Raw genomic sequence first — 18003 nt, 5'->3', positions numbered from 1 at the left:
GACCCGCTTCATTGGTGGGAGGCTCCCCGAGAGGCGGCGCCTGCTGCGGCCTCGGTTTCATCTAATAACACGGTGTATATGTGTGACTCGTTTTACAGGGCTGGAAGAAGTATTCAGATGCTTTACTTCAGTGAAAGTAACAATAAAGAAATACTGAAAATACTTCATTACAAGTAAAAGTCCTGCACGAGAAATCCTACTTAAGTAACAGCAAAATGTAGTTTAAGTCCTGCAGAAAAGTGGTTTGGTCCCTCAGACTGATATATTATTATACATGAAATTAGATCATTAATACTGAAGCATCGGTGTTAGAGCAGCATATTACTGTTGCTTGAAGTGGAGCTAGTTTTAACTACTTTATATACAGTAGTCTAATTTAGTCCAGTAGTTCCCAACCTTGGAGTCAGGCCCCTCCAAAGTGTTTGGACTTTTTCTCTAATCTTTTCTTTTTGCTGAAATATTGGATCATTTGAACTTTTATTGAAATAAAATCATGTTACAAGTTTTGATCACTATTTGATGGAGCTGTTAATAACTCATAGACATCTGAAATGTGACTCTGACAACACACTACAAAAGACAAAAGGTTTCAAACCACTTGTTTTAGTTTTAACAATGTGTTGTATTTTAAAAGCTTGTTATATTATCCATTGTGTCAAATCTTCACCCGAACTAACGCTGTCAAATAACTGTAGTGGAGTAGAAAATCAAATGCAAATACTTCACGTACTAGTACCTCAAAATTGTAATTAAGTAAAGTACTTGACTAAATGTACTTGATTACTTTTCACTGCTGTCTTTTTCACAGCTGTTTTTATGGGAAATCATTTCTATCAGTGTGAAAATGTTTGCACAGCAGTATTGGGCTATAAACATATCTAACACAAACATAGATTATGAGAGGTATTGATCACTGCTAAACCCAAACTAATTAACTATTGACAAGGGGGATATTGTGGTAAATCCTGTAACTGCATTTTAGACTGAACTGTAATTGTAAATATAAACAAACTATAATTGACTTTTCCATGCTCCAAATATTGACTTACTTAGCAAACTCGCTCACTCAACTTTCAGGGTTTTTTCTCACTTAGATTGAATATTTATATACAAAAATGTTATTCATATTGTATGCATATCACTGTTATGATAAATGAAGTTATCTTTTGTGCAGAAATAAAATTGATAATTGTCAGCTATCTTAATAAATGTATTGTCTGAAGTCATTTTTTAAGCACTAATTGTGAAAAAAATGCTCAACATTCGGTTTCCAGCTACTTAAATGGAGGATTTACTACTTTGTTTGTGGTGCATTATTGTAAATGGAAAATCTTTGGCTGATAAGACTTTTGGTTGAATAAAACAAGGACATTTGAAGATATTGTTTGCTCTGGAAAGTTGTGATGGGTATTTTTGTTTTCACTTTTTACAATTAATAAAAATTAAAAAAAAACAAGCAACTGAAAAAGCAATCAGCAGACTAATCAATGACAATTGTTAACTGCAGCTCTACTTTCATGTTTCTATGTGAGCACAATTCTGAAAAATGATCTTGAGTATGCTCATAATTTCTTGGAAAAACCAAGTTATTTGGCACTAATAGTGACAAAGTTGTTATTTTAATTGGTTGTGTTAACTTCAAATCCAGTTGTTAATTTGCAGAGAAATTAATTAAAATCAGGTAAAAAAAAAAAGAGTATTAAGAATTAACAACCAATTATTCCCCTTTCTACTAAAAGCTTCATGAAATTAACTGTGGCAAAATGTTTAGTAATTAAAAAAAATACTGTTTTTTATACTAAACTGTAAAGTTAACCTTTAAGTAAAAACTGGTGATGGTTTAACACAATGACCCTGTAAGAAAACTTAAAGAAAACTGGCACTAAAATAAAACAACCAAAAAAAATCCTTCTCTAACAAATAAAATTAAGGTTTAGGTTATGAATTTGAGCATTATGAAAAAACAAATTACATTGGTATCTGTTTTACTGGGTTTTCCAACCCTCATTTTAATACAACGATTAGCAAACAAATTGTTTAAAAAAATGAATAAAAACAGACATGGACAAGTACAAAAAAAATCTGTCTTTACTTCAGAATTCAGTACCTTTCCCTTCCCCACCCTCTGTGGGACTCAATGGTTCCTCCAGGTTCCACCAGGAGGCACCAGAGCAAGAGCACAGCACAAATACCAGTACAAAATAATAAAGGAACAGCTGAGAGTAAGTTAAAAGAAAGGCAACTCGGACATTGAATAAAGAAAAATAAGGAGAGATAGAGAGACAGAGACAGAGACAGAGACAGAGAGAGAGACAGAGAGAGAGACAGAGAGAGAGAGAGAGAGGAAGAATAGTTATAAACACCTTATACTGTGACAGAAATGTGAAAAATGGGTATTTTCCGCTCTTTAGTTATTTGGTCTATTTCAAGGCCTCCAGCAGCGCAGAGGCCAGAATATAAACATAAACAGATCAGACAGTTACTGCATTGGTTCACATGCACCCCTCTCCCCTCTTTTTAAGAAAAAGGACTATGCACATCTGATATGACATGATGTCACTACTTGCTATGCCAACACCATCCAAAAGCACTGATTTCACAATCCATGTATACTGCAGAGATAAAAAGAAATAGTACTCAAATGAACTGTAGAAAAACCAAAACGTCATACTGTATACAACCAAGACAATTACGTTCAACTCATTATTTTGTTCATTGGTCGACTCTGCAGCGTGTTCACAACTGACGGGAGTTCCAGACAAATATTTTTGTCCTAATATTTACAATTATTTCGGTGGTAAAATCCTCTGTGAGGTGTGAATGAAAACTCAACCCGGATCTCCTTTGGATTAATCAGCACTGGGTACAAAATGACAGATAAAAGAAATACAGGGTCAAGCTGTGTGTATGTATGCATGTGCAGGAATAGTCAAAAGACCTTAAAAATAGATTCCCCCCCCCCCCCCCAAATTTATATTCATGTCTCACAATACACTTGCTACTGAGATTTTACACTGCAATATACTGATTTTTTTTTTTAAACTTTCTTGCAGTAAAAAGGCTGAAAATGTGAGTGGGCAGTGCTAGAATGGAGCATTTTGATGACATATAAAGCCATGAATTAACTGATGAATAAAATCAAAAGGCCCTTTAGAAGTTCAGGCACTCTTACAACTATTTTTTTCAGTTTTCAAAATGTGATATTTCATGGCAGTTTTAATTTATAGCTGTGACAATTTGAGAAAAACATTGATACTTTCAGTCATTTGATCAATTAGGGGGACAACTTAACTTTACAGTGATTAATTTACCCGCCTAACGTGTGTGTGCATGTGTGTTTGAAATATCATCACACTCATGTAGTGCATGAGTGGGGCGAGTCAATCTCAGTCAGTCAGTGCGGGAGCATCCGTGCCAGTCAGTCACAAAGTGTGTGAGGTAGAGTGTTGGTGTCAGTGCTTTGCTGGTTGGCAGGCTAGATGTCTGAGGGACTTTGTCAATTATAACATTCATTATGATTCATATGAGGGGGGGTTGTTTGCCTAGAGTCACTCAAAGTGCTATATATAAGCATGAACGTCAATGAGTGTGTTTCTCGGTGTAGTGAACGAGTAAAGGGCTAGTCAAGAGAAAGTTGGGCAAGTAGCTGGCATGACACACAGGTCACTCAGTTAGATTAGAGCAAAGAATGTCTCTATTTGTCCTTACGCGTCGCACCTCTGCGCTGCTGCTTCTCTGTCATCCACTCCTCAACTCTCATTAGCTGCCACCAGCTGGCCTAATCCCTGGCGCACAAACACAGCCTGGATGTCCTTGGTCTTGATGCAGAAGTCACAGGCCCAAACAGCAGCGCTCTCTCGAGTCAGCAGGCCGTATGCTGGCTCTGTCAGGCCAGTGCAGTCACGGTGGAACCAGCGTTGGCAAGACGCCTCGCACAAGATGGCGTCCTGGTCGTCGTGCACCTCTGCCATGCAGAGACCGCAAGGAAATACCATCCCCGGGCCCCCTGGTTTTCCAGGGCCAGTACCAGGCCCGGTCGAGGGGGCAGCGGGGCCAGGGGGCAGTGGAGACTGGGTGTTTGGGGTCGAGGTGGAGTTAGAAGGGGGGTTGGGGTTGCTGCCAGGAGTGTTGCCTCCGTTGTTGTTGGTCATGTTGTTCTGACCTGAATTGGGAGCAGCGTTTGACATGGGACCACCAGCACCGGGAGTGTTGTTCTGTTGGCTGTGAGGGGTGGGGCCAGGGGCGGAGTTAGGTGGAGTGGATTGTTGCTGCTGCTGTGTAGAGTTGTTAGAGTTGGGGGTGTTTGAATTGCTGGGGGGCTGCAGCTGATTGGGTGGTGGGTGTTGGGGCTGGCCTGATCCATTTAGGGGACCAGTTGGAGAGGAGTTGGGGTTATGCTGTGGCGGTGCTGAGGGAGGCTGACCAGGTGTGTTGGCATTGGGCTGTTGGACGTCAGGGTGGCCAGGGAAGCCTCCGCCAGGCTGTGGAGGACCAGAGTTAGGAGGAGGGCCAGGAGTGGTATTATTAGGAGGGGGGCCACTGGGATTTAGGTTAAGCTGTTGCTGCTGCTGCTGTTGCTGCTGCTGAGGCCCAGGTGGTGGCCCCCCTCCCCCAAAGTTTTTTCCATCCTCGTTGCCTGGTCCTGGCGGACTGGGGCCAGGATAGGGGCCATCCTGTGAGGGTGGGAATTGTCCTTGAGGTGGCATACCTGGCAACCCACCCACCATGTTGCCTCCGGGGCCACCACCCATGCCACTCATCATGTTCATCCCTGGACCAGGCCCCATGCCACCCATGGGAGGCATAGGGCCATGTGGGGGGCCTCTGGGACCTCCACCACCAGGTAATGGGGGGCTGTTGAATGGGTGTCCACCTTGTCCGTGCTGCTGCTGTGGAGGCATACCAAATCTAGGGTGGGGTGGGCCCCCTCCTCCAGGACCTACCATACTTCCTGGAGACAACATGGAGTTGAATCCTGGCCCGGGCTGCATGGGTGGACTGAAGTTTGGTACCATTTGGAACTGAGAAGGGCCACCAGGGGGGAATCCACCACCACCTCCTCCTCCTCCTCCACTGCCACTCCCACCGCCCCCTCCAAAGCCGGGCATTCCTCCAAAGCCGAGCTGATGATGAGGTCCGGCATTAGCTGGAGGGCCAAATGGTGGCCTCCGCACAGGCTGGCCGCCTCCTGGTCCTCCCGGGCCTCCCATGAAGCCCATGCCTACGCCCATTCTGCCGCCTCCATACCCACCTCCTCCACCTGCACCTGGACTTGGAAGAAATGGAGCACCACCTGGTCCACCTGTCCCGCTGGGTCGAGATGGGGGCCCAAAGTCATCGTCGAAAGGGTTGGAAGCGACCAGGTGGTCCACCATGGGGGTCGGAGGGGGTGCAAACTCGGTGAGATGGGAGAACCCTGCCGCCTGAATTTAAGGAGAAGAAAATACTGAATGTTGAATGAATGCTTTCATGAGATTAAACAATTAAAACTTGTCACACACTGAGGATGTGTTTCCTTTAACAAAGTTATTAAAAGTGACCTGTGTCGTGGATTTCCTCGCCTTCTTCTTCTCCGGGCTCTTCATCTGTGAAGCTGAAATTGTAAAATATGGAGAGAAGGGATGGAAAGGGGAAAATGTAATATTAGCCACAACATAATTAGACATCTACATCTCATGCTTTTGGTCCACCAATCAAGTGCAGCATCACATTTGGATTGGCCAATACCCCTTAGTGACAGAGTGGAGCAGCTTTAGACCTAGGGCCTCTTTTATCCAAGTCCAACAGTTGAGATGGGTTCAATGATGGGACATAGACAAGATGCTGAACATCCAGGCGCTATCATCACCAAAGTTATGAAGCCTTGAATCGCAAATGACCCAGGCAGACCAAATGACCCAGGCGAAAAGGGAGAAAGGCCGCAAACAGAGGCAGAAGAGGTAAGGTCAATGAGGGAGACAGGAAAAGACGAAGACATGAGAACGAGGAAACGGAGTTGAAGGTACATTGATAGCAAGATAGACATGAACCCCGTTCACAGATCCACTCTGTGAGAAAACAGCCACCACCGGAGACAGTCGTGAAGTTTACATATGGGGGAGGCGAGAAGGGGTTTGCTAACAGCACCAGTGCAGCCCATTGCAGCGCAGTAATGGATGATTCCGATCTGATTTGGGGAGATGGGTGAAATTAATTCCTACCTTTGCTTCGTTTTCCTTGTCCCGCCAGTAGTCTCCCCGATTCGGCAGCCATTAGCTAATATGACTGTCGGTGAAGTGGCATATCACCGTTCATATGCAAGAAAAAAAAAGTTAAAAATGACGACGTCTTGAAGGCTTTGAGCCGCGTAGGTGGAAATCTGCCTTCAGGTCATGTCAACACGCTAAATGATCATCACAGCAGCAACTATATTATATTATGGTATATATCAACCGGCCCAGGTCTGCAAACTCTCCTTTCCAGCTGCATAAAATCTCTCGCCACGGTGTCTGTCACGCCGGGATTTGGTCACCAAATAAAAACGTCAGGTAAAAAACTGAGCTGGTTCACGTTAACTTAGCACAAGTTCGTCCTGTTGCAAACCAGTTTCTGCTGACTGGGTTGAAACTGGTCGCTTGCTACCTGGCTTGACTGCCAATTCAAGCAAATTACAGACCACCTCCCTCCCTCCCTTTTCTTAAAAAAATGATCACTTACAGATGTGTAACGTTAGCGGGGTACTCTCGACCAGCTAGCTAACGCGAGCTAGTTACTACCTCTGCTAACTGGCTAGCCACGTTACTCAATGTGGCTAGCTTAGCAGCGCTGAGATTTCACCACTGGATATACAACAAACTCTGCTTTATCATCCCACAATCAATTCAGAAAAAGGTGCACTCAATGTTTTTTACTTGTCACAGCATGTATGAGGAAAAGCAAACCGATCACGTTTTTTTTGTTATAAGAAACTGTTGTTTACTATGCTAACATTAGCTTGGCTAGCTAACGTTAGCATGCCACTGAAGATAGCTAGCCATCTTGCAGACTTTGTCTTGGAAACAAACTGTACCCTTTCTCCGTTGCTTGCTCTGCTGTCCTTTAAATTGAAACTCTCTGGTGTGTCATTGCCAGCAAACCAGTCCTCACTCGGTGTATGCTTGTTGATCCACCCAGTCAACTATAATTCATTCAAAAACGCAAATTTTTGCCATAATTATCATGGCCTTCAGTCGCCACCGGACAAAGAGGGACAAGCAGGAGCATCGCGCACCACGGAACATTACAACTCAAGGCAAAATGGGGGTGTTGATAGGTATCCTTCTTGAATATAAAACGCATTTTTGTCTATATTATAATGAAAATACACGCTATACTATACACTAAACACTAATAAAACATTGTATTTCAAAACTCAACCGGCAGCACCATCGTCTACGGTAATTCTTTAAATAAACTGCGTTAGTGTCGTACCCACCACCGGGACATATGGAGCAGCTCAGAGCGGACCACTTTCCAACTATACTCTGTACAATCAAGGCAGGAGTGGACGGACATTAATTAGACAGCCAATTAAGCACATTATCAAGTGACATACGATATTAATATTGAATTAATACCCAACATGAAAATATTAATAAAACTGTCAACCTCAATTTAAGACGATATTTTAAAAAATAGTGTCTACACGACAGACAGGATACAATTGCTGTGGCGTTATTCATGGCTATAGACATAATCAAAAGTAAAATAAATACCAATACTTACTTATATTCATGCTTGTATGTTGCTTTTTGTTCACAATAGCTGCATTAATTAAAAAGCCAGTGGAAAGTAACTGAGTAGGCTACATGTACTTCATTTAGACTATTGATATATTTGAGTCTTTACATTTTATGATGCTTTATACTTCTAATCTACAACATTTAAAGCAAATATTGTACATTTGACTCGACTACTATTTATAGTCACTAATCAGTAATCATAATGATAATGTCTATTGCCACTTTTATTCAATAAAAAAATATCTCAATACGTCTTCCACTACCGAAAGCCGATGCAGGAAGGGATTGTATTTGCTTTGTTGGACTATAAATCAGGCTAAACTCAGACGGAACTCACAAATTGTTTATTCTACCATCTACAATTAAAAGCTTATCGCCGCCCACCCGTTCCTGCCTCCCCCTATCTTGACTTCAGATACCCACTCCCCTCTATACTCCAGGCGCAGTTAGGAGCCTCATTGCGACAGAGGAAGGTTGTAAAAAAGACCAGATAAGCCACACTGGGAATGGGACCACAAATCAGAAGCAAGAAAAACTTTTCCTTCTTTCGGGTCTTCCCACTCCGAAGACATCTCTTTATTCAAAGGGAATAAACTTTTCCTCTGAGCAGAAGAAGAAACAGGTGCAAGAAACTCACAGATGGGATAAGTAGGGATATTTATTCGTTTTTTTATTACCTTGCCAAATAGGCAGGTATGTAAGTTTTTCACTTACAAACTTATTTTGAGTTAGCTATTTAACAACATAGCCATTAACTAAACATGGTTTGACCCTTTAAAAGCATTTATGACATGCTTTAAAGTGAGGTGTGGGGATCCTAGAATAAAGCAGCGGAAGTCTTTTGTTAGAAAGGCTGTGATTTCTAAAGGTGCGTCTCTGGGGCCCTGGTGCATGGCGCTAAAAGGTGTCGAAGCAGGCAGAGAGGTTTATTGGTTTCCATCTGAGTTACAATGGCAAAGTGGTTCAAGGAGTTCCCCATCAACCTGAAGAATGGTACCGACAGGATCCGCTCAGTCTCCGAGTCAGGCTCACAACCAAGAGCCAGTAAAGCCGGGCTGGTGGCCAGCATTGGTACCAAATCACCAGGCTCCAAAACGGGCCATCGCAAAAACTCCTCTAGTGACAGCACAGGCGGAGGAGGAGGAGGTGGTGGAGGAGTTGGATCTCTCCTGTCTGGAAGAAACCGCAAAAACTCAGCCATAGACTTGGGCAAAAATGGTGTAAGTTCCCCAAAAGATGGAAAAGTTTGGGATAGCCTCTTGATGTCTGGGAAAAGTCGCAAGAACTCCAAAGCGGAGCAGTCTGTATTTGAGGAGCAGCACAGACCTCTGAAAAACTCCGCATCCGCCAACGCTTACATCAGCCGGCTGATCCGAGTGGACAAACAGGATAAAAGCCCCAACTTCAACAGCGGTACCATCACCAATCAAGTGGTACCAGAAGCAGAGAAACCAGCTCAGTGCAAAACAGAAACGGTGTGTTTTTACTATCTGAAAGACCAAGCACCTACAAGAGCACGTTTCTTGTGGAGCTGTTTTTTTTTTTTATCATAAAAGGTGTCAAATGTTAAGCAGATATTCTTTAGATACTGATAATATAGACTAATAACCATAACCAAATTTCTTCAGAGAATCTATTTTATTGTAATATTTGATTGTTCAACTTTTAAAATGTAACAGTTAATTAGGCTAGTGATGCATTCTGCTTTATTAAACTTTACAATGCAATTCTGTTCTAAACAAGTGATTTTGGCAGTAAATGTGCTATTTCTAAAGTCTGATTTAGGAAGAATAGGCCACAGAAGTCCTTATAGCCTGTGGTGGAAAGTAACTAGAGTATGTCACTACGAGGTTAAAGTACTCGAGTTGAGTCCATTTCATTCTATTTACAGGTTTACATCTACCCCACTACATGTCAGTGGAGTTGATTGATGTTGTACTCTTTGCTTGACTGCATTTATCTGATAGATATAGATACTTCCAGTTACCAGATTTTACTTAAAAAGCTTTTATAAGTATATCAGATTGAAGAATATGAAGCATTCTTACAGATTTAACTACCCAACAATATTTAAAGTAGTTACAATTTGCTTCTCCCCAACTGGCTACAACATTAAAACACTGCTTAGGTGTAATCATATTAATAATTGAAGTAATCTAAATCAATGAGTACTTTAACTTTTCCTTAGATATAGAGTTTTACAGCCATAATTGAGTGTTTTCCTTTTAAATGTATTAGGAGTTTATTAGAGATAGTCTTAAAATATCAGTGGAATAACAAGGGACTGCTTGATATTCTGTACAAGATTGTTTCTCTAATTACTAACTCTATATTTGGAGCCCGATAGGCCACATTTTTATCTGGTGGTGGGATGTCTAATTACACAAAATTAATGTAATCTGCTGCACTTTTCTCTAATTCTAGCTCACTCTATTCTAGCAGAAATAACAGGTAGTGTCATCAATGCTGATAGATATAGCAAGGATCCAGTCCAAGCTCTGAAAATTGATATTATTGTTTCTGTTTCTACCTTCCCCTTTGTCTCTGCTACCCATTGTGTCCACTCCCCCCTGTCTGTCTTTCTATCTTTCTTTCTCTTCCTCTCCACCCCTCACCCTCACACCCACCTTCCTTGCCTTGAATACAAAGCTGTGGTCAGACATGAGGCCCTTTACCTTCCTCTCCTGTATGTAATGTGGCTCAGTATTCCCTTTCCCTCACCCCTCCGCCTCATCTCTCTCTTTCACTTCATTCAGGCCCCCCCGGTGATGGCTATCATGTTATAAAAAGCATTGTGTTATTTGACACTCAGGCGCTAACCCAAGTCCCCCTCCAGCTTGGCTTTGAAAAAAAAGGGAGAAAGATAGAGAAGTCAGGGAGGTGATAGTAGTGAGATGGTGAGAAAAAAGACAGATAAAAGACAGGGAGAATAAAATGGAAGTTTTGTGTTTCAAAAATGGAGCAAATCCTTGCTCTCAGATTCAATGTTTGTGGCAGCCTCTGTTGAGTTTTACTGCGTGTTATAAAGTATGTTGATGTCATAGTTTCCCAGTTAACAAAGAATATGAAGTTAGAGTCAAGGATGGAAATTTGTAATGTAAGTCTTGACTTGTTCAGTGTTGACAAAGTACAAGTGTGTGTCAGCGTATGTGTGTTGAGTGTGTCCCACTAAAACCTCCTAAAACTAACCGCCTTCAGCCTATCAAGCATCTGCTACTTCATTCAAACACCAACAAACGCCAACATTTCTCTGGCAAAGGAAAACAACTGGAAGTGATTACAGAGACAACTTCATTTTACTGCATGCTATTGTCTCTTGGCTACAGTGGCTTGTTAAATAAACAAGAAATGATATGGCACTGATAAGACATGACAGTCAGGCATGACTGGTGTAGGAGAATAGAGGCCGTTATGAGATACTGCTGATATGAATGTGAAGAGAATGAGCTTTAGTGTTTCACTAGAGGAAAGAACATGGCAGGTATTCTCCCAACTTTATAACTTAATCATCAGCCTGGAAAGCATATGAATGAATGAATGACGTTTTTATTTTTTATGTCTTGTATATATAACTGTGCTCAGTCTGCATGGGTTTATGAGAAACCACAAAATCATATAAGCCAGTTCCAGAACGCTGTGTATTCAATTTCAAATAAAACTACATAGAAGTCCAAATATAAGGAAACCAATTCTGATTTGCATACATTTATTGTATGACAAAAACATTTACTATATAATACAGGAGAAATCAAATTACGTTCAAATTAAATTGTACATCTGGCATTGTTGTCAAGTTATAACTTTAATCTTCTGTTATTATTTGGCAACACTATTTTTACACTTTATAATTATGCATTAAATAATTAAATATTTTCCTGTATTCCTTGACCCAGGTGATCATCCTTGAGGATTATGCGGATCCCTTCGATGCTCAGAAGACCAGAGAGCAAAGGGAGGCAGAGAGGGTTGGGGAGAATGATGGTTACATGGAGCCTTACGATGCCCAGCAGATGATTACCGGTAAGATTTTTAGACTCTTGCTCGCCCCCCCCCCCCCCCCCCCCCCCCTGCATGTAGTGGGAAGCTTTTACAGTAACGCTGACAATTCATTCAATCACTAATCGCTGAATCTTTACAGCTGCGTTTCCCCACGCAGCATCCTGTGTGAATGACAGGATTCACATTTTCAGTCTCGCTAGGCCAAGCAGTGAGAACATGAACTCACTCCCCTAGTGCTCTCTGTACCCCATGGGGTTGCCACAGCAACTGTGTTGCGTTCGGACAATGGGTGCAGTTTCCTGTCCCTGCTTCCTTTTTCCTGTCTCTGTTTCCTGGTACTATTCTCCAAAAAGGAAGTTGGCCCTCAGTGCCCCCCCTTCTCGGACACAGCTCTGTGTAACCCCCTATATGGGCCTGTCTGACCATTTATCACAACTTCCCAGCATCCAGGAAGGCTGATGGTCCATCGGCCAATCACATGCCCTCTCAACCTTTTCATTCCATCACTCCATTGTCTTAACTGAAAGGGTTACACAATAGCCTGCTGTGAATGTGAAAATGCTTTATTGCGGTGCTCTGTAGTAGGTTTTACTTCAATCAGTGCTCACGCTACTTCCAGGCCTCCTCAGAAAAGTCGACAGAGGATGTGATGATGTGACTGAGTCAATTTACAAAGCTTAAATCATTCTGAGGAAGTGAGCAACTGTCTAAAGTCACCATGAATCATTTAGAAGGGCTGTAAGAATAGGGCAGCACTGTTGTTATTTACACTCAGTTTAGCAGCTGACGTCAGACTCCAGATTCAAATTCTACGTGGGAATAATCTGTCAATGAATACCACAGTTCATTGTCTAATCATGACCACTCATTTAAACTTACAGTATTCCCTGTTTTATCAGAATTATTCCAAATAGCCTGACATTGACTAGATGAACGTTGCATGTTAAATTAATGTAAAATCTTATCATTGGCAGTGTGAACTTTTCACATCTAACATGGTACATTACATGAACACAAATTTCTTGTTGTTTTTACTTGCACATTTGCATATTTTATAAGCTATACTGTTTATTCTATGAACATCTGCACATTCATAGTTAATATTTTGTACAGTCCATTCTCTTCATTTAAAACTAATAACTGCTCTTTTCACTGTAGTTAACATATTTTTTATTGTAAATATTTTATTGTTTTATATTAGTTATGATTACTTGACTTATGTATGTATTTTCATTGTTATGCACCATAACACTGAGCCCTTGTATGTGCAAACCTTGTTGCCAATAGACCTGTTTCTGACTCAGAATCACACAATATGATAATATTATTATTCAGGATTTAAGCTTTATTATCATATGTACGTTCAGGTTGCACTGTACTATGACATTCTTATTGTTGTCCTCTGATTGCATGAAAACTTAAGCAAGATAAATGTTGAATTCAAAAAGGGTTAGTTACAGTACAAAACAATAACTAGGTTATATGTCTTATATGCAAACTTGTATAAAAATCTTTACTATAACTCAGCACAATATGCTTCTCTTGCACAATGACAGATTTGTCTTGCGCTATCATCCACCTTTATTTGGAATTTACCTATTAAAACATATTAATGGGAGCACCAACAGCAAAAGAGATGTAACTTAAAATAGAGATTGCTCAGGTGTCATCACATGACTTAAATCAATGCGTTGCCGTGGCTGATTTTGGTGTTCACAGACAGATTATGTTTTCTGTTTCAGGTGTTCATTTAGTCTCTTGTCTATCAGCATGTTAATTTTTACCCTCCTGTTTTCTGTCTGTAAGAGATTAGACGTCGGGGATCCAAAGACCTGCTGAAGGCGTGTTTGCAGATGGAGGGGAGTGAGGGAACGGTGGCGGTGGAGGAAGGTCAGCCAGCGACCTTACAGATCTATGATATCCCGTATGAGGGAAGTGGTGACAGTGAGAAGACGGCAGTCACACGGCCAGAGCTGGACACTCGTCCCTCTACTGAGTACGAGCTGCCCTGGGAGTGGAAGAAGGAACATATTGTCAAAACTCTGTCAGGTAAATCAGAATAAATGTATTTCACCATTCCCAGTTAGGACTTCAATACGTTAACACAATATTGTCTGCAAAAAAGCTACATCTTTTAAAAGTTACAGTGTACTTCTGAACAAAATTTATGACATTTTACACAGTTTCCAACCATTTTTTAATACTCGACTGTACAAAAGAAATTAAAAAATACATTTATTTTTAAAATTCTTTTGCTATTACAGTACAAGGTACAGGTACAAAAATCCTCAAAATATCATGATACTAGTTAGTTGTTTTGCTGAATAAGTAACCAGTAAATATATGTAATACAGCACCAACTCTGCCTCTAATGTGCCTTGGATCAGTATGAAAAATATTTGTTGAAAAAACTCACATTTATATTTTATATGCTGGGTAGACCAACAGCATACAGAGTAACATCTTGCATGAAACATCAAAGTGCTGTTTTCTTATTCTATATTTACTGGAGGATTCAGCACCCAGTTCATACTCAGATATCGAACCAGTTGTTTCTTTACATAGATTCACATTTCCCCTCGTCACTCTTCTCCCCTCAGCACAGTTTGACAGCCCTGAGCGCTCAGTCAAAGATGAGACACCTCACCTCACACTCACTAGGCAGTCGCAACATTCGCCAGCGCAGCCGCCACAGCTGCCACAGCATCAGCACCTGAGGCAGAAAAGCTGGACCCAGAAGATCCTGAAATCCTCCACTCACACCCTCTCCCCAACTTCCCCCACCCCCGGAAGCAGCCCTGAAAGTGAGACCTGCTTTGTCGACCCCACCCTGCCCCTGGAAAAACAGAGGTGAGGAGATTCAGGTGCCCTTGACTTCAATACAAATCCTGAGCATCATTTCTGACAAATAAAGTATGAGAAAGAGTTACATGATGTGATGAAAAGATCATGATTTTCCCTGTTGGCACATGCAATACTGTATAATAAAGATTTAAATTTGATTTCTTATGTAAAGTTAGATTAAGGGTGCATGTGTTTTTCATTCTTGCGATACCCCTACTCAAGAATTTTAATACATTTTACTATTACGCAAGACTAAGGATCATTTCCAAGAGGGGTTTGTATAAAAATGAGATTGCACACTTGATCAATAGCAGATGAAATGTAATCCCCCTCACTCCCACCTCTGTCTCAGCTGGTACCACGGCTGTGTGACTCGGCAGGAGGCGGAGTTCCAGCTGCAGTCCTGCAAAGAGGCCAGCTTCCTGGTCAGGAACAGCGAGTCGGACAACAGCAAGTACTCCATCGCCCTCAAGTGAGTGTGTGCTGAAAGTGCATCTGTTTTGTCTCAAGGGCTGCAATATTAACTTATTGATCCAGCATTACCTATTGATTGCATGGTGTACTGCAGTGTACAAAAGGATTCAAATGTAATTGGTCCAGTTATAAACTCAACAGTTGGGTGCATCATGTTCAACAAGTTTAGAGGAGGAAGACAAAAAACAGCAAAAAATGTATACTGCTAACATACCTGTGTAGCTTAAGTGTGATATAGGATTTATTCCTCTGTGACACAGCCCTCTATTGTCCAAGAGTATTAAGAACATGTTGAGCCACTTCTTTGCACTGGGCGACATGTTCCCATTTTGAGTATATCTCACACTCACCATCCTGCTGTCGTTAATACTCAGTAGTGAACAAAATGTGTATTAATCCACAGCTGAAAGTAGTCCCCACAAATGTACCATTTATTCCTGTTTGAATAATGTTTGCTGAAAACTACAGTGCCCAGCTGTTTAAAAAAAATACTTAACCTTTTACGAGAATGAAAATATATGTCTTTAGTTGGAGTAAATTCACTTGGGCTGAGTCTCAAAGACACTGTAGGGAAGTCAGAAAGTATTGAGAGATGTTTGTTTTGTTCTTTTCATGGGCTATGTGTTGATTTGTAGACAATAAGAATAATATAGAGTAATCCCAGCCTTTAACTTTTTAATTAACTAAAAGACAATGAACACAATAAAAATGTTGAGTGAAATCCATTTGATCACACGTGTATGTAATGCAACATAAGCTCCATATAAAACACTGATTGATATGTTACTTCTAAGAGAATATTTGCATCAGGTTTGGATAGTGGATGAACTCAAATTCTTAATTTTTCCTCTGTGTGACTCAGAACGAGCCAAGGATGCGTTCATATCATTGTTGCCCAGACCAAAGAAAACGGCTACACCCTGGACCAGAGCAGCTGCGTGTTCCCCAGCATCCCAGAGGTGGTGCACCACTACTGCACTCAGCGCCTGCCTTTCAACGGCGCTGAGCACATGACCCTGCTGCACCCAGTGCCTCGCATTCATTAACTCCACTCCACCTCACTTAGGTAAACAAAACAAAGACACCTCTGGGCCTAAATGGACAACCGGACAATCAGTTCAACGTGTACTACTGCTGTGTCCTTCTCACCAGTCTCAGTTCATTATTTGTTTGTTTATTATATCCCACTTTGTGTGTGTTAATTTTGTCATTTTAATTTCATCATGCAGAATATATCTGAAAGCTGTGGATGTCTTCCTCTGTCTTTGATGTGCAGCTGATGCAAAACATCTTGGCTGCTGTTTTGCATGTGAACATGCAGCACAAATGTGGAGGCACTTTTATTGAGGAAATGTGACATTGAGTTTGATTTGGCCAGGATATGATGTTTTATTATACACTGTGGCTCTATTTAAAAAAAAGCTACATGTGATATTTTTCTTACTGTTTTTAAGTGAAATTCACAATGAAGTAGAAATTACTTTTGATGTGATGTGAAACTCATCAGTTTGTGGCTCTCTTTCCCCCTCTGGTGGATGTGCTGGTTCACTGCACCAACTTTGCCAACACAAAGAACGTTCTTATTTCCCAAGTTTATAGTGGGTAAAATCCATGCACATAAGCATGTCATTCCGCTTATGAAGATATGACCATTTCTTTTATTCTTGCAGCAGATCTAATTTATCACTTTTTCCTTGTCAGTTTCCCATAACCATTGTCCCTTGAGGATTTCCTCTGTTGTACTGTGAAAGAGGGAGTTGTTTCTATTGTACTATCTGCACTGTGAAGACTGAGTGATTCACTCTGATGCAATGTGCTTGAAAGACCAATGGCTTTACAATTGTTAGTGTTTTTCAGTAGAAGCACTATTGCTACGTTTCTGGCTAAATGGCCTTGTTTATTCTGGGTGAACCTGCAAATTAATGTGTTTTCTGGTCAGGAAACATGGTGAAATTAGTTTCTTATGTCAAATTTTTTTCTTATGTCAAATAGGGATCATTTACAGATGTAAGTGCAAGAAATCACAAATACTGAAAGACAGGAAACAAGTAAAAAACAAGAGGAAGAAATGTCAGTCTTGTCATAGCCTTTCTTGATCTTTCTTGTTCTCCCTCTGATAAATGCCCCCTGGTGCTATGTGACAGAACAGCAAACTGAGAAGAACTATAACATGTTCACTGCCAAGTTTTATTGTGTGTCTTATCAGTGTGTACTCTAAATGTAACTCTAACATTTGACATGATGTGTGTGCTCTTAACTTAGTGGTATGCTGGAAATCATTTCGGGTAACTCTCATCGGCCTGATGTTAGCCATTAGGCTGACAGTAAAATATTGTATAACAGAGATTAAATCTTTTCTTATATGCTTTGGAGGGTTGCCATTTCCAAATCTGATGATTTAAAGGAAGCCATTTTGTAGTTTTTGGCAGAGTGTTCAAGTTATTTGAGGATACACACCTGCGATACATTTTTCAGCACTGTCTTTTGATTTGTGGAGCCCTGTTGTTCAAACATTGTAAAACAGATTATAATAAAAAGGTCCTGAATCTTCAATGCAGGGGATCCCTTGTGAGTTTTTCTCTAATCGCAATAAATCAACAACATGAGCAACAAAATGTGAGGGTGTTTGTGTCAGCGATGTCTGCTCCAGAAGAGAATGATCAAAGCATCAAACCATCCCCGTTATCACTGAAGAACGAGCATCTTCAAAAGATGTGGAAATGACTGAATGAGGGCATTTTTTTGAGTTATAATGAATCTTTAAATGGGAGGAGGAGCCTGATACTGGCTTAAGTGGTTTGGTAATTTGTGCTAAAAGGGAAATAGGTTATTCTTGGGTTAGAGTGAAGAGGTTAGGGGGAATGGTCTATTGGGGAGATTAGGTTTAGCTGAGGATCATGTTAGGGACACACAGTTTACGTACCTG

The 18003-nt window shown here is 41.0% G+C and overlaps 2 protein-coding genes across 3 annotated transcripts; one reads left to right on the top strand and one right to left on the bottom strand.

Annotated features, from left to right (window-relative positions):
- Positions 1 to 1979: 1979 nt before the first annotated feature.
- Positions 1980 to 7238, bottom strand: pygo2 (pygopus homolog 2 (Drosophila)). 2 transcript variants are annotated; one of them, XM_062436230.1, is made up of 3 exons: positions 6201 to 7238; positions 5541 to 5593; positions 1980 to 5423 (listed from the first exon to the last, which is right to left on the bottom strand). In XM_062436230.1, the coding sequence occupies exons 1-3, from the start codon at positions 6250 to 6252 to the stop codon at positions 3750 to 3752; spliced, it is 1779 nt and encodes a 592-aa protein (XP_062292214.1). In that variant the 5' UTR covers positions 6253 to 7238; the 3' UTR covers positions 1980 to 3749. The 2 variants fall into 2 exon arrangements, with proteins under 2 accessions (XP_062292214.1, XP_062292213.1); XM_062436229.1 differs by lacking the exon at positions 6201 to 7238 and having other exon boundaries at positions 5541 to 6189.
- Positions 7239 to 8244: 1006 nt separating this feature from the next.
- LOC133996403 (SH2 domain-containing adapter protein E-like) lies at positions 8245 to 17608 on the top strand. The gene is made up of 6 exons (XM_062435969.1): positions 8245 to 9235; positions 11654 to 11780; positions 13566 to 13808; positions 14360 to 14609; positions 14956 to 15075; positions 15940 to 17608. The coding sequence occupies exons 1-6, from the start codon at positions 8711 to 8713 to the stop codon at positions 16121 to 16123; spliced, it is 1449 nt and encodes a 482-aa protein (XP_062291953.1). The 5' UTR covers positions 8245 to 8710; the 3' UTR covers positions 16124 to 17608.
- The last annotated feature ends 395 nt before the right edge of the window (positions 17609 to 18003 follow it).

The sequence above is a fragment of the Scomber scombrus genome, chromosome 16 (assembly GCF_963691925.1).
Source record: "Scomber scombrus chromosome 16, fScoSco1.1, whole genome shotgun sequence".
In the NCBI taxonomy this organism is placed as follows: Eukaryota; Metazoa; Chordata; class Actinopteri; order Scombriformes; family Scombridae; genus Scomber; species Scomber scombrus.
The sequence above is the reverse complement of the archived record's forward strand: the minus strand, read 5'-3'. Positions and strand labels throughout refer to the sequence as shown.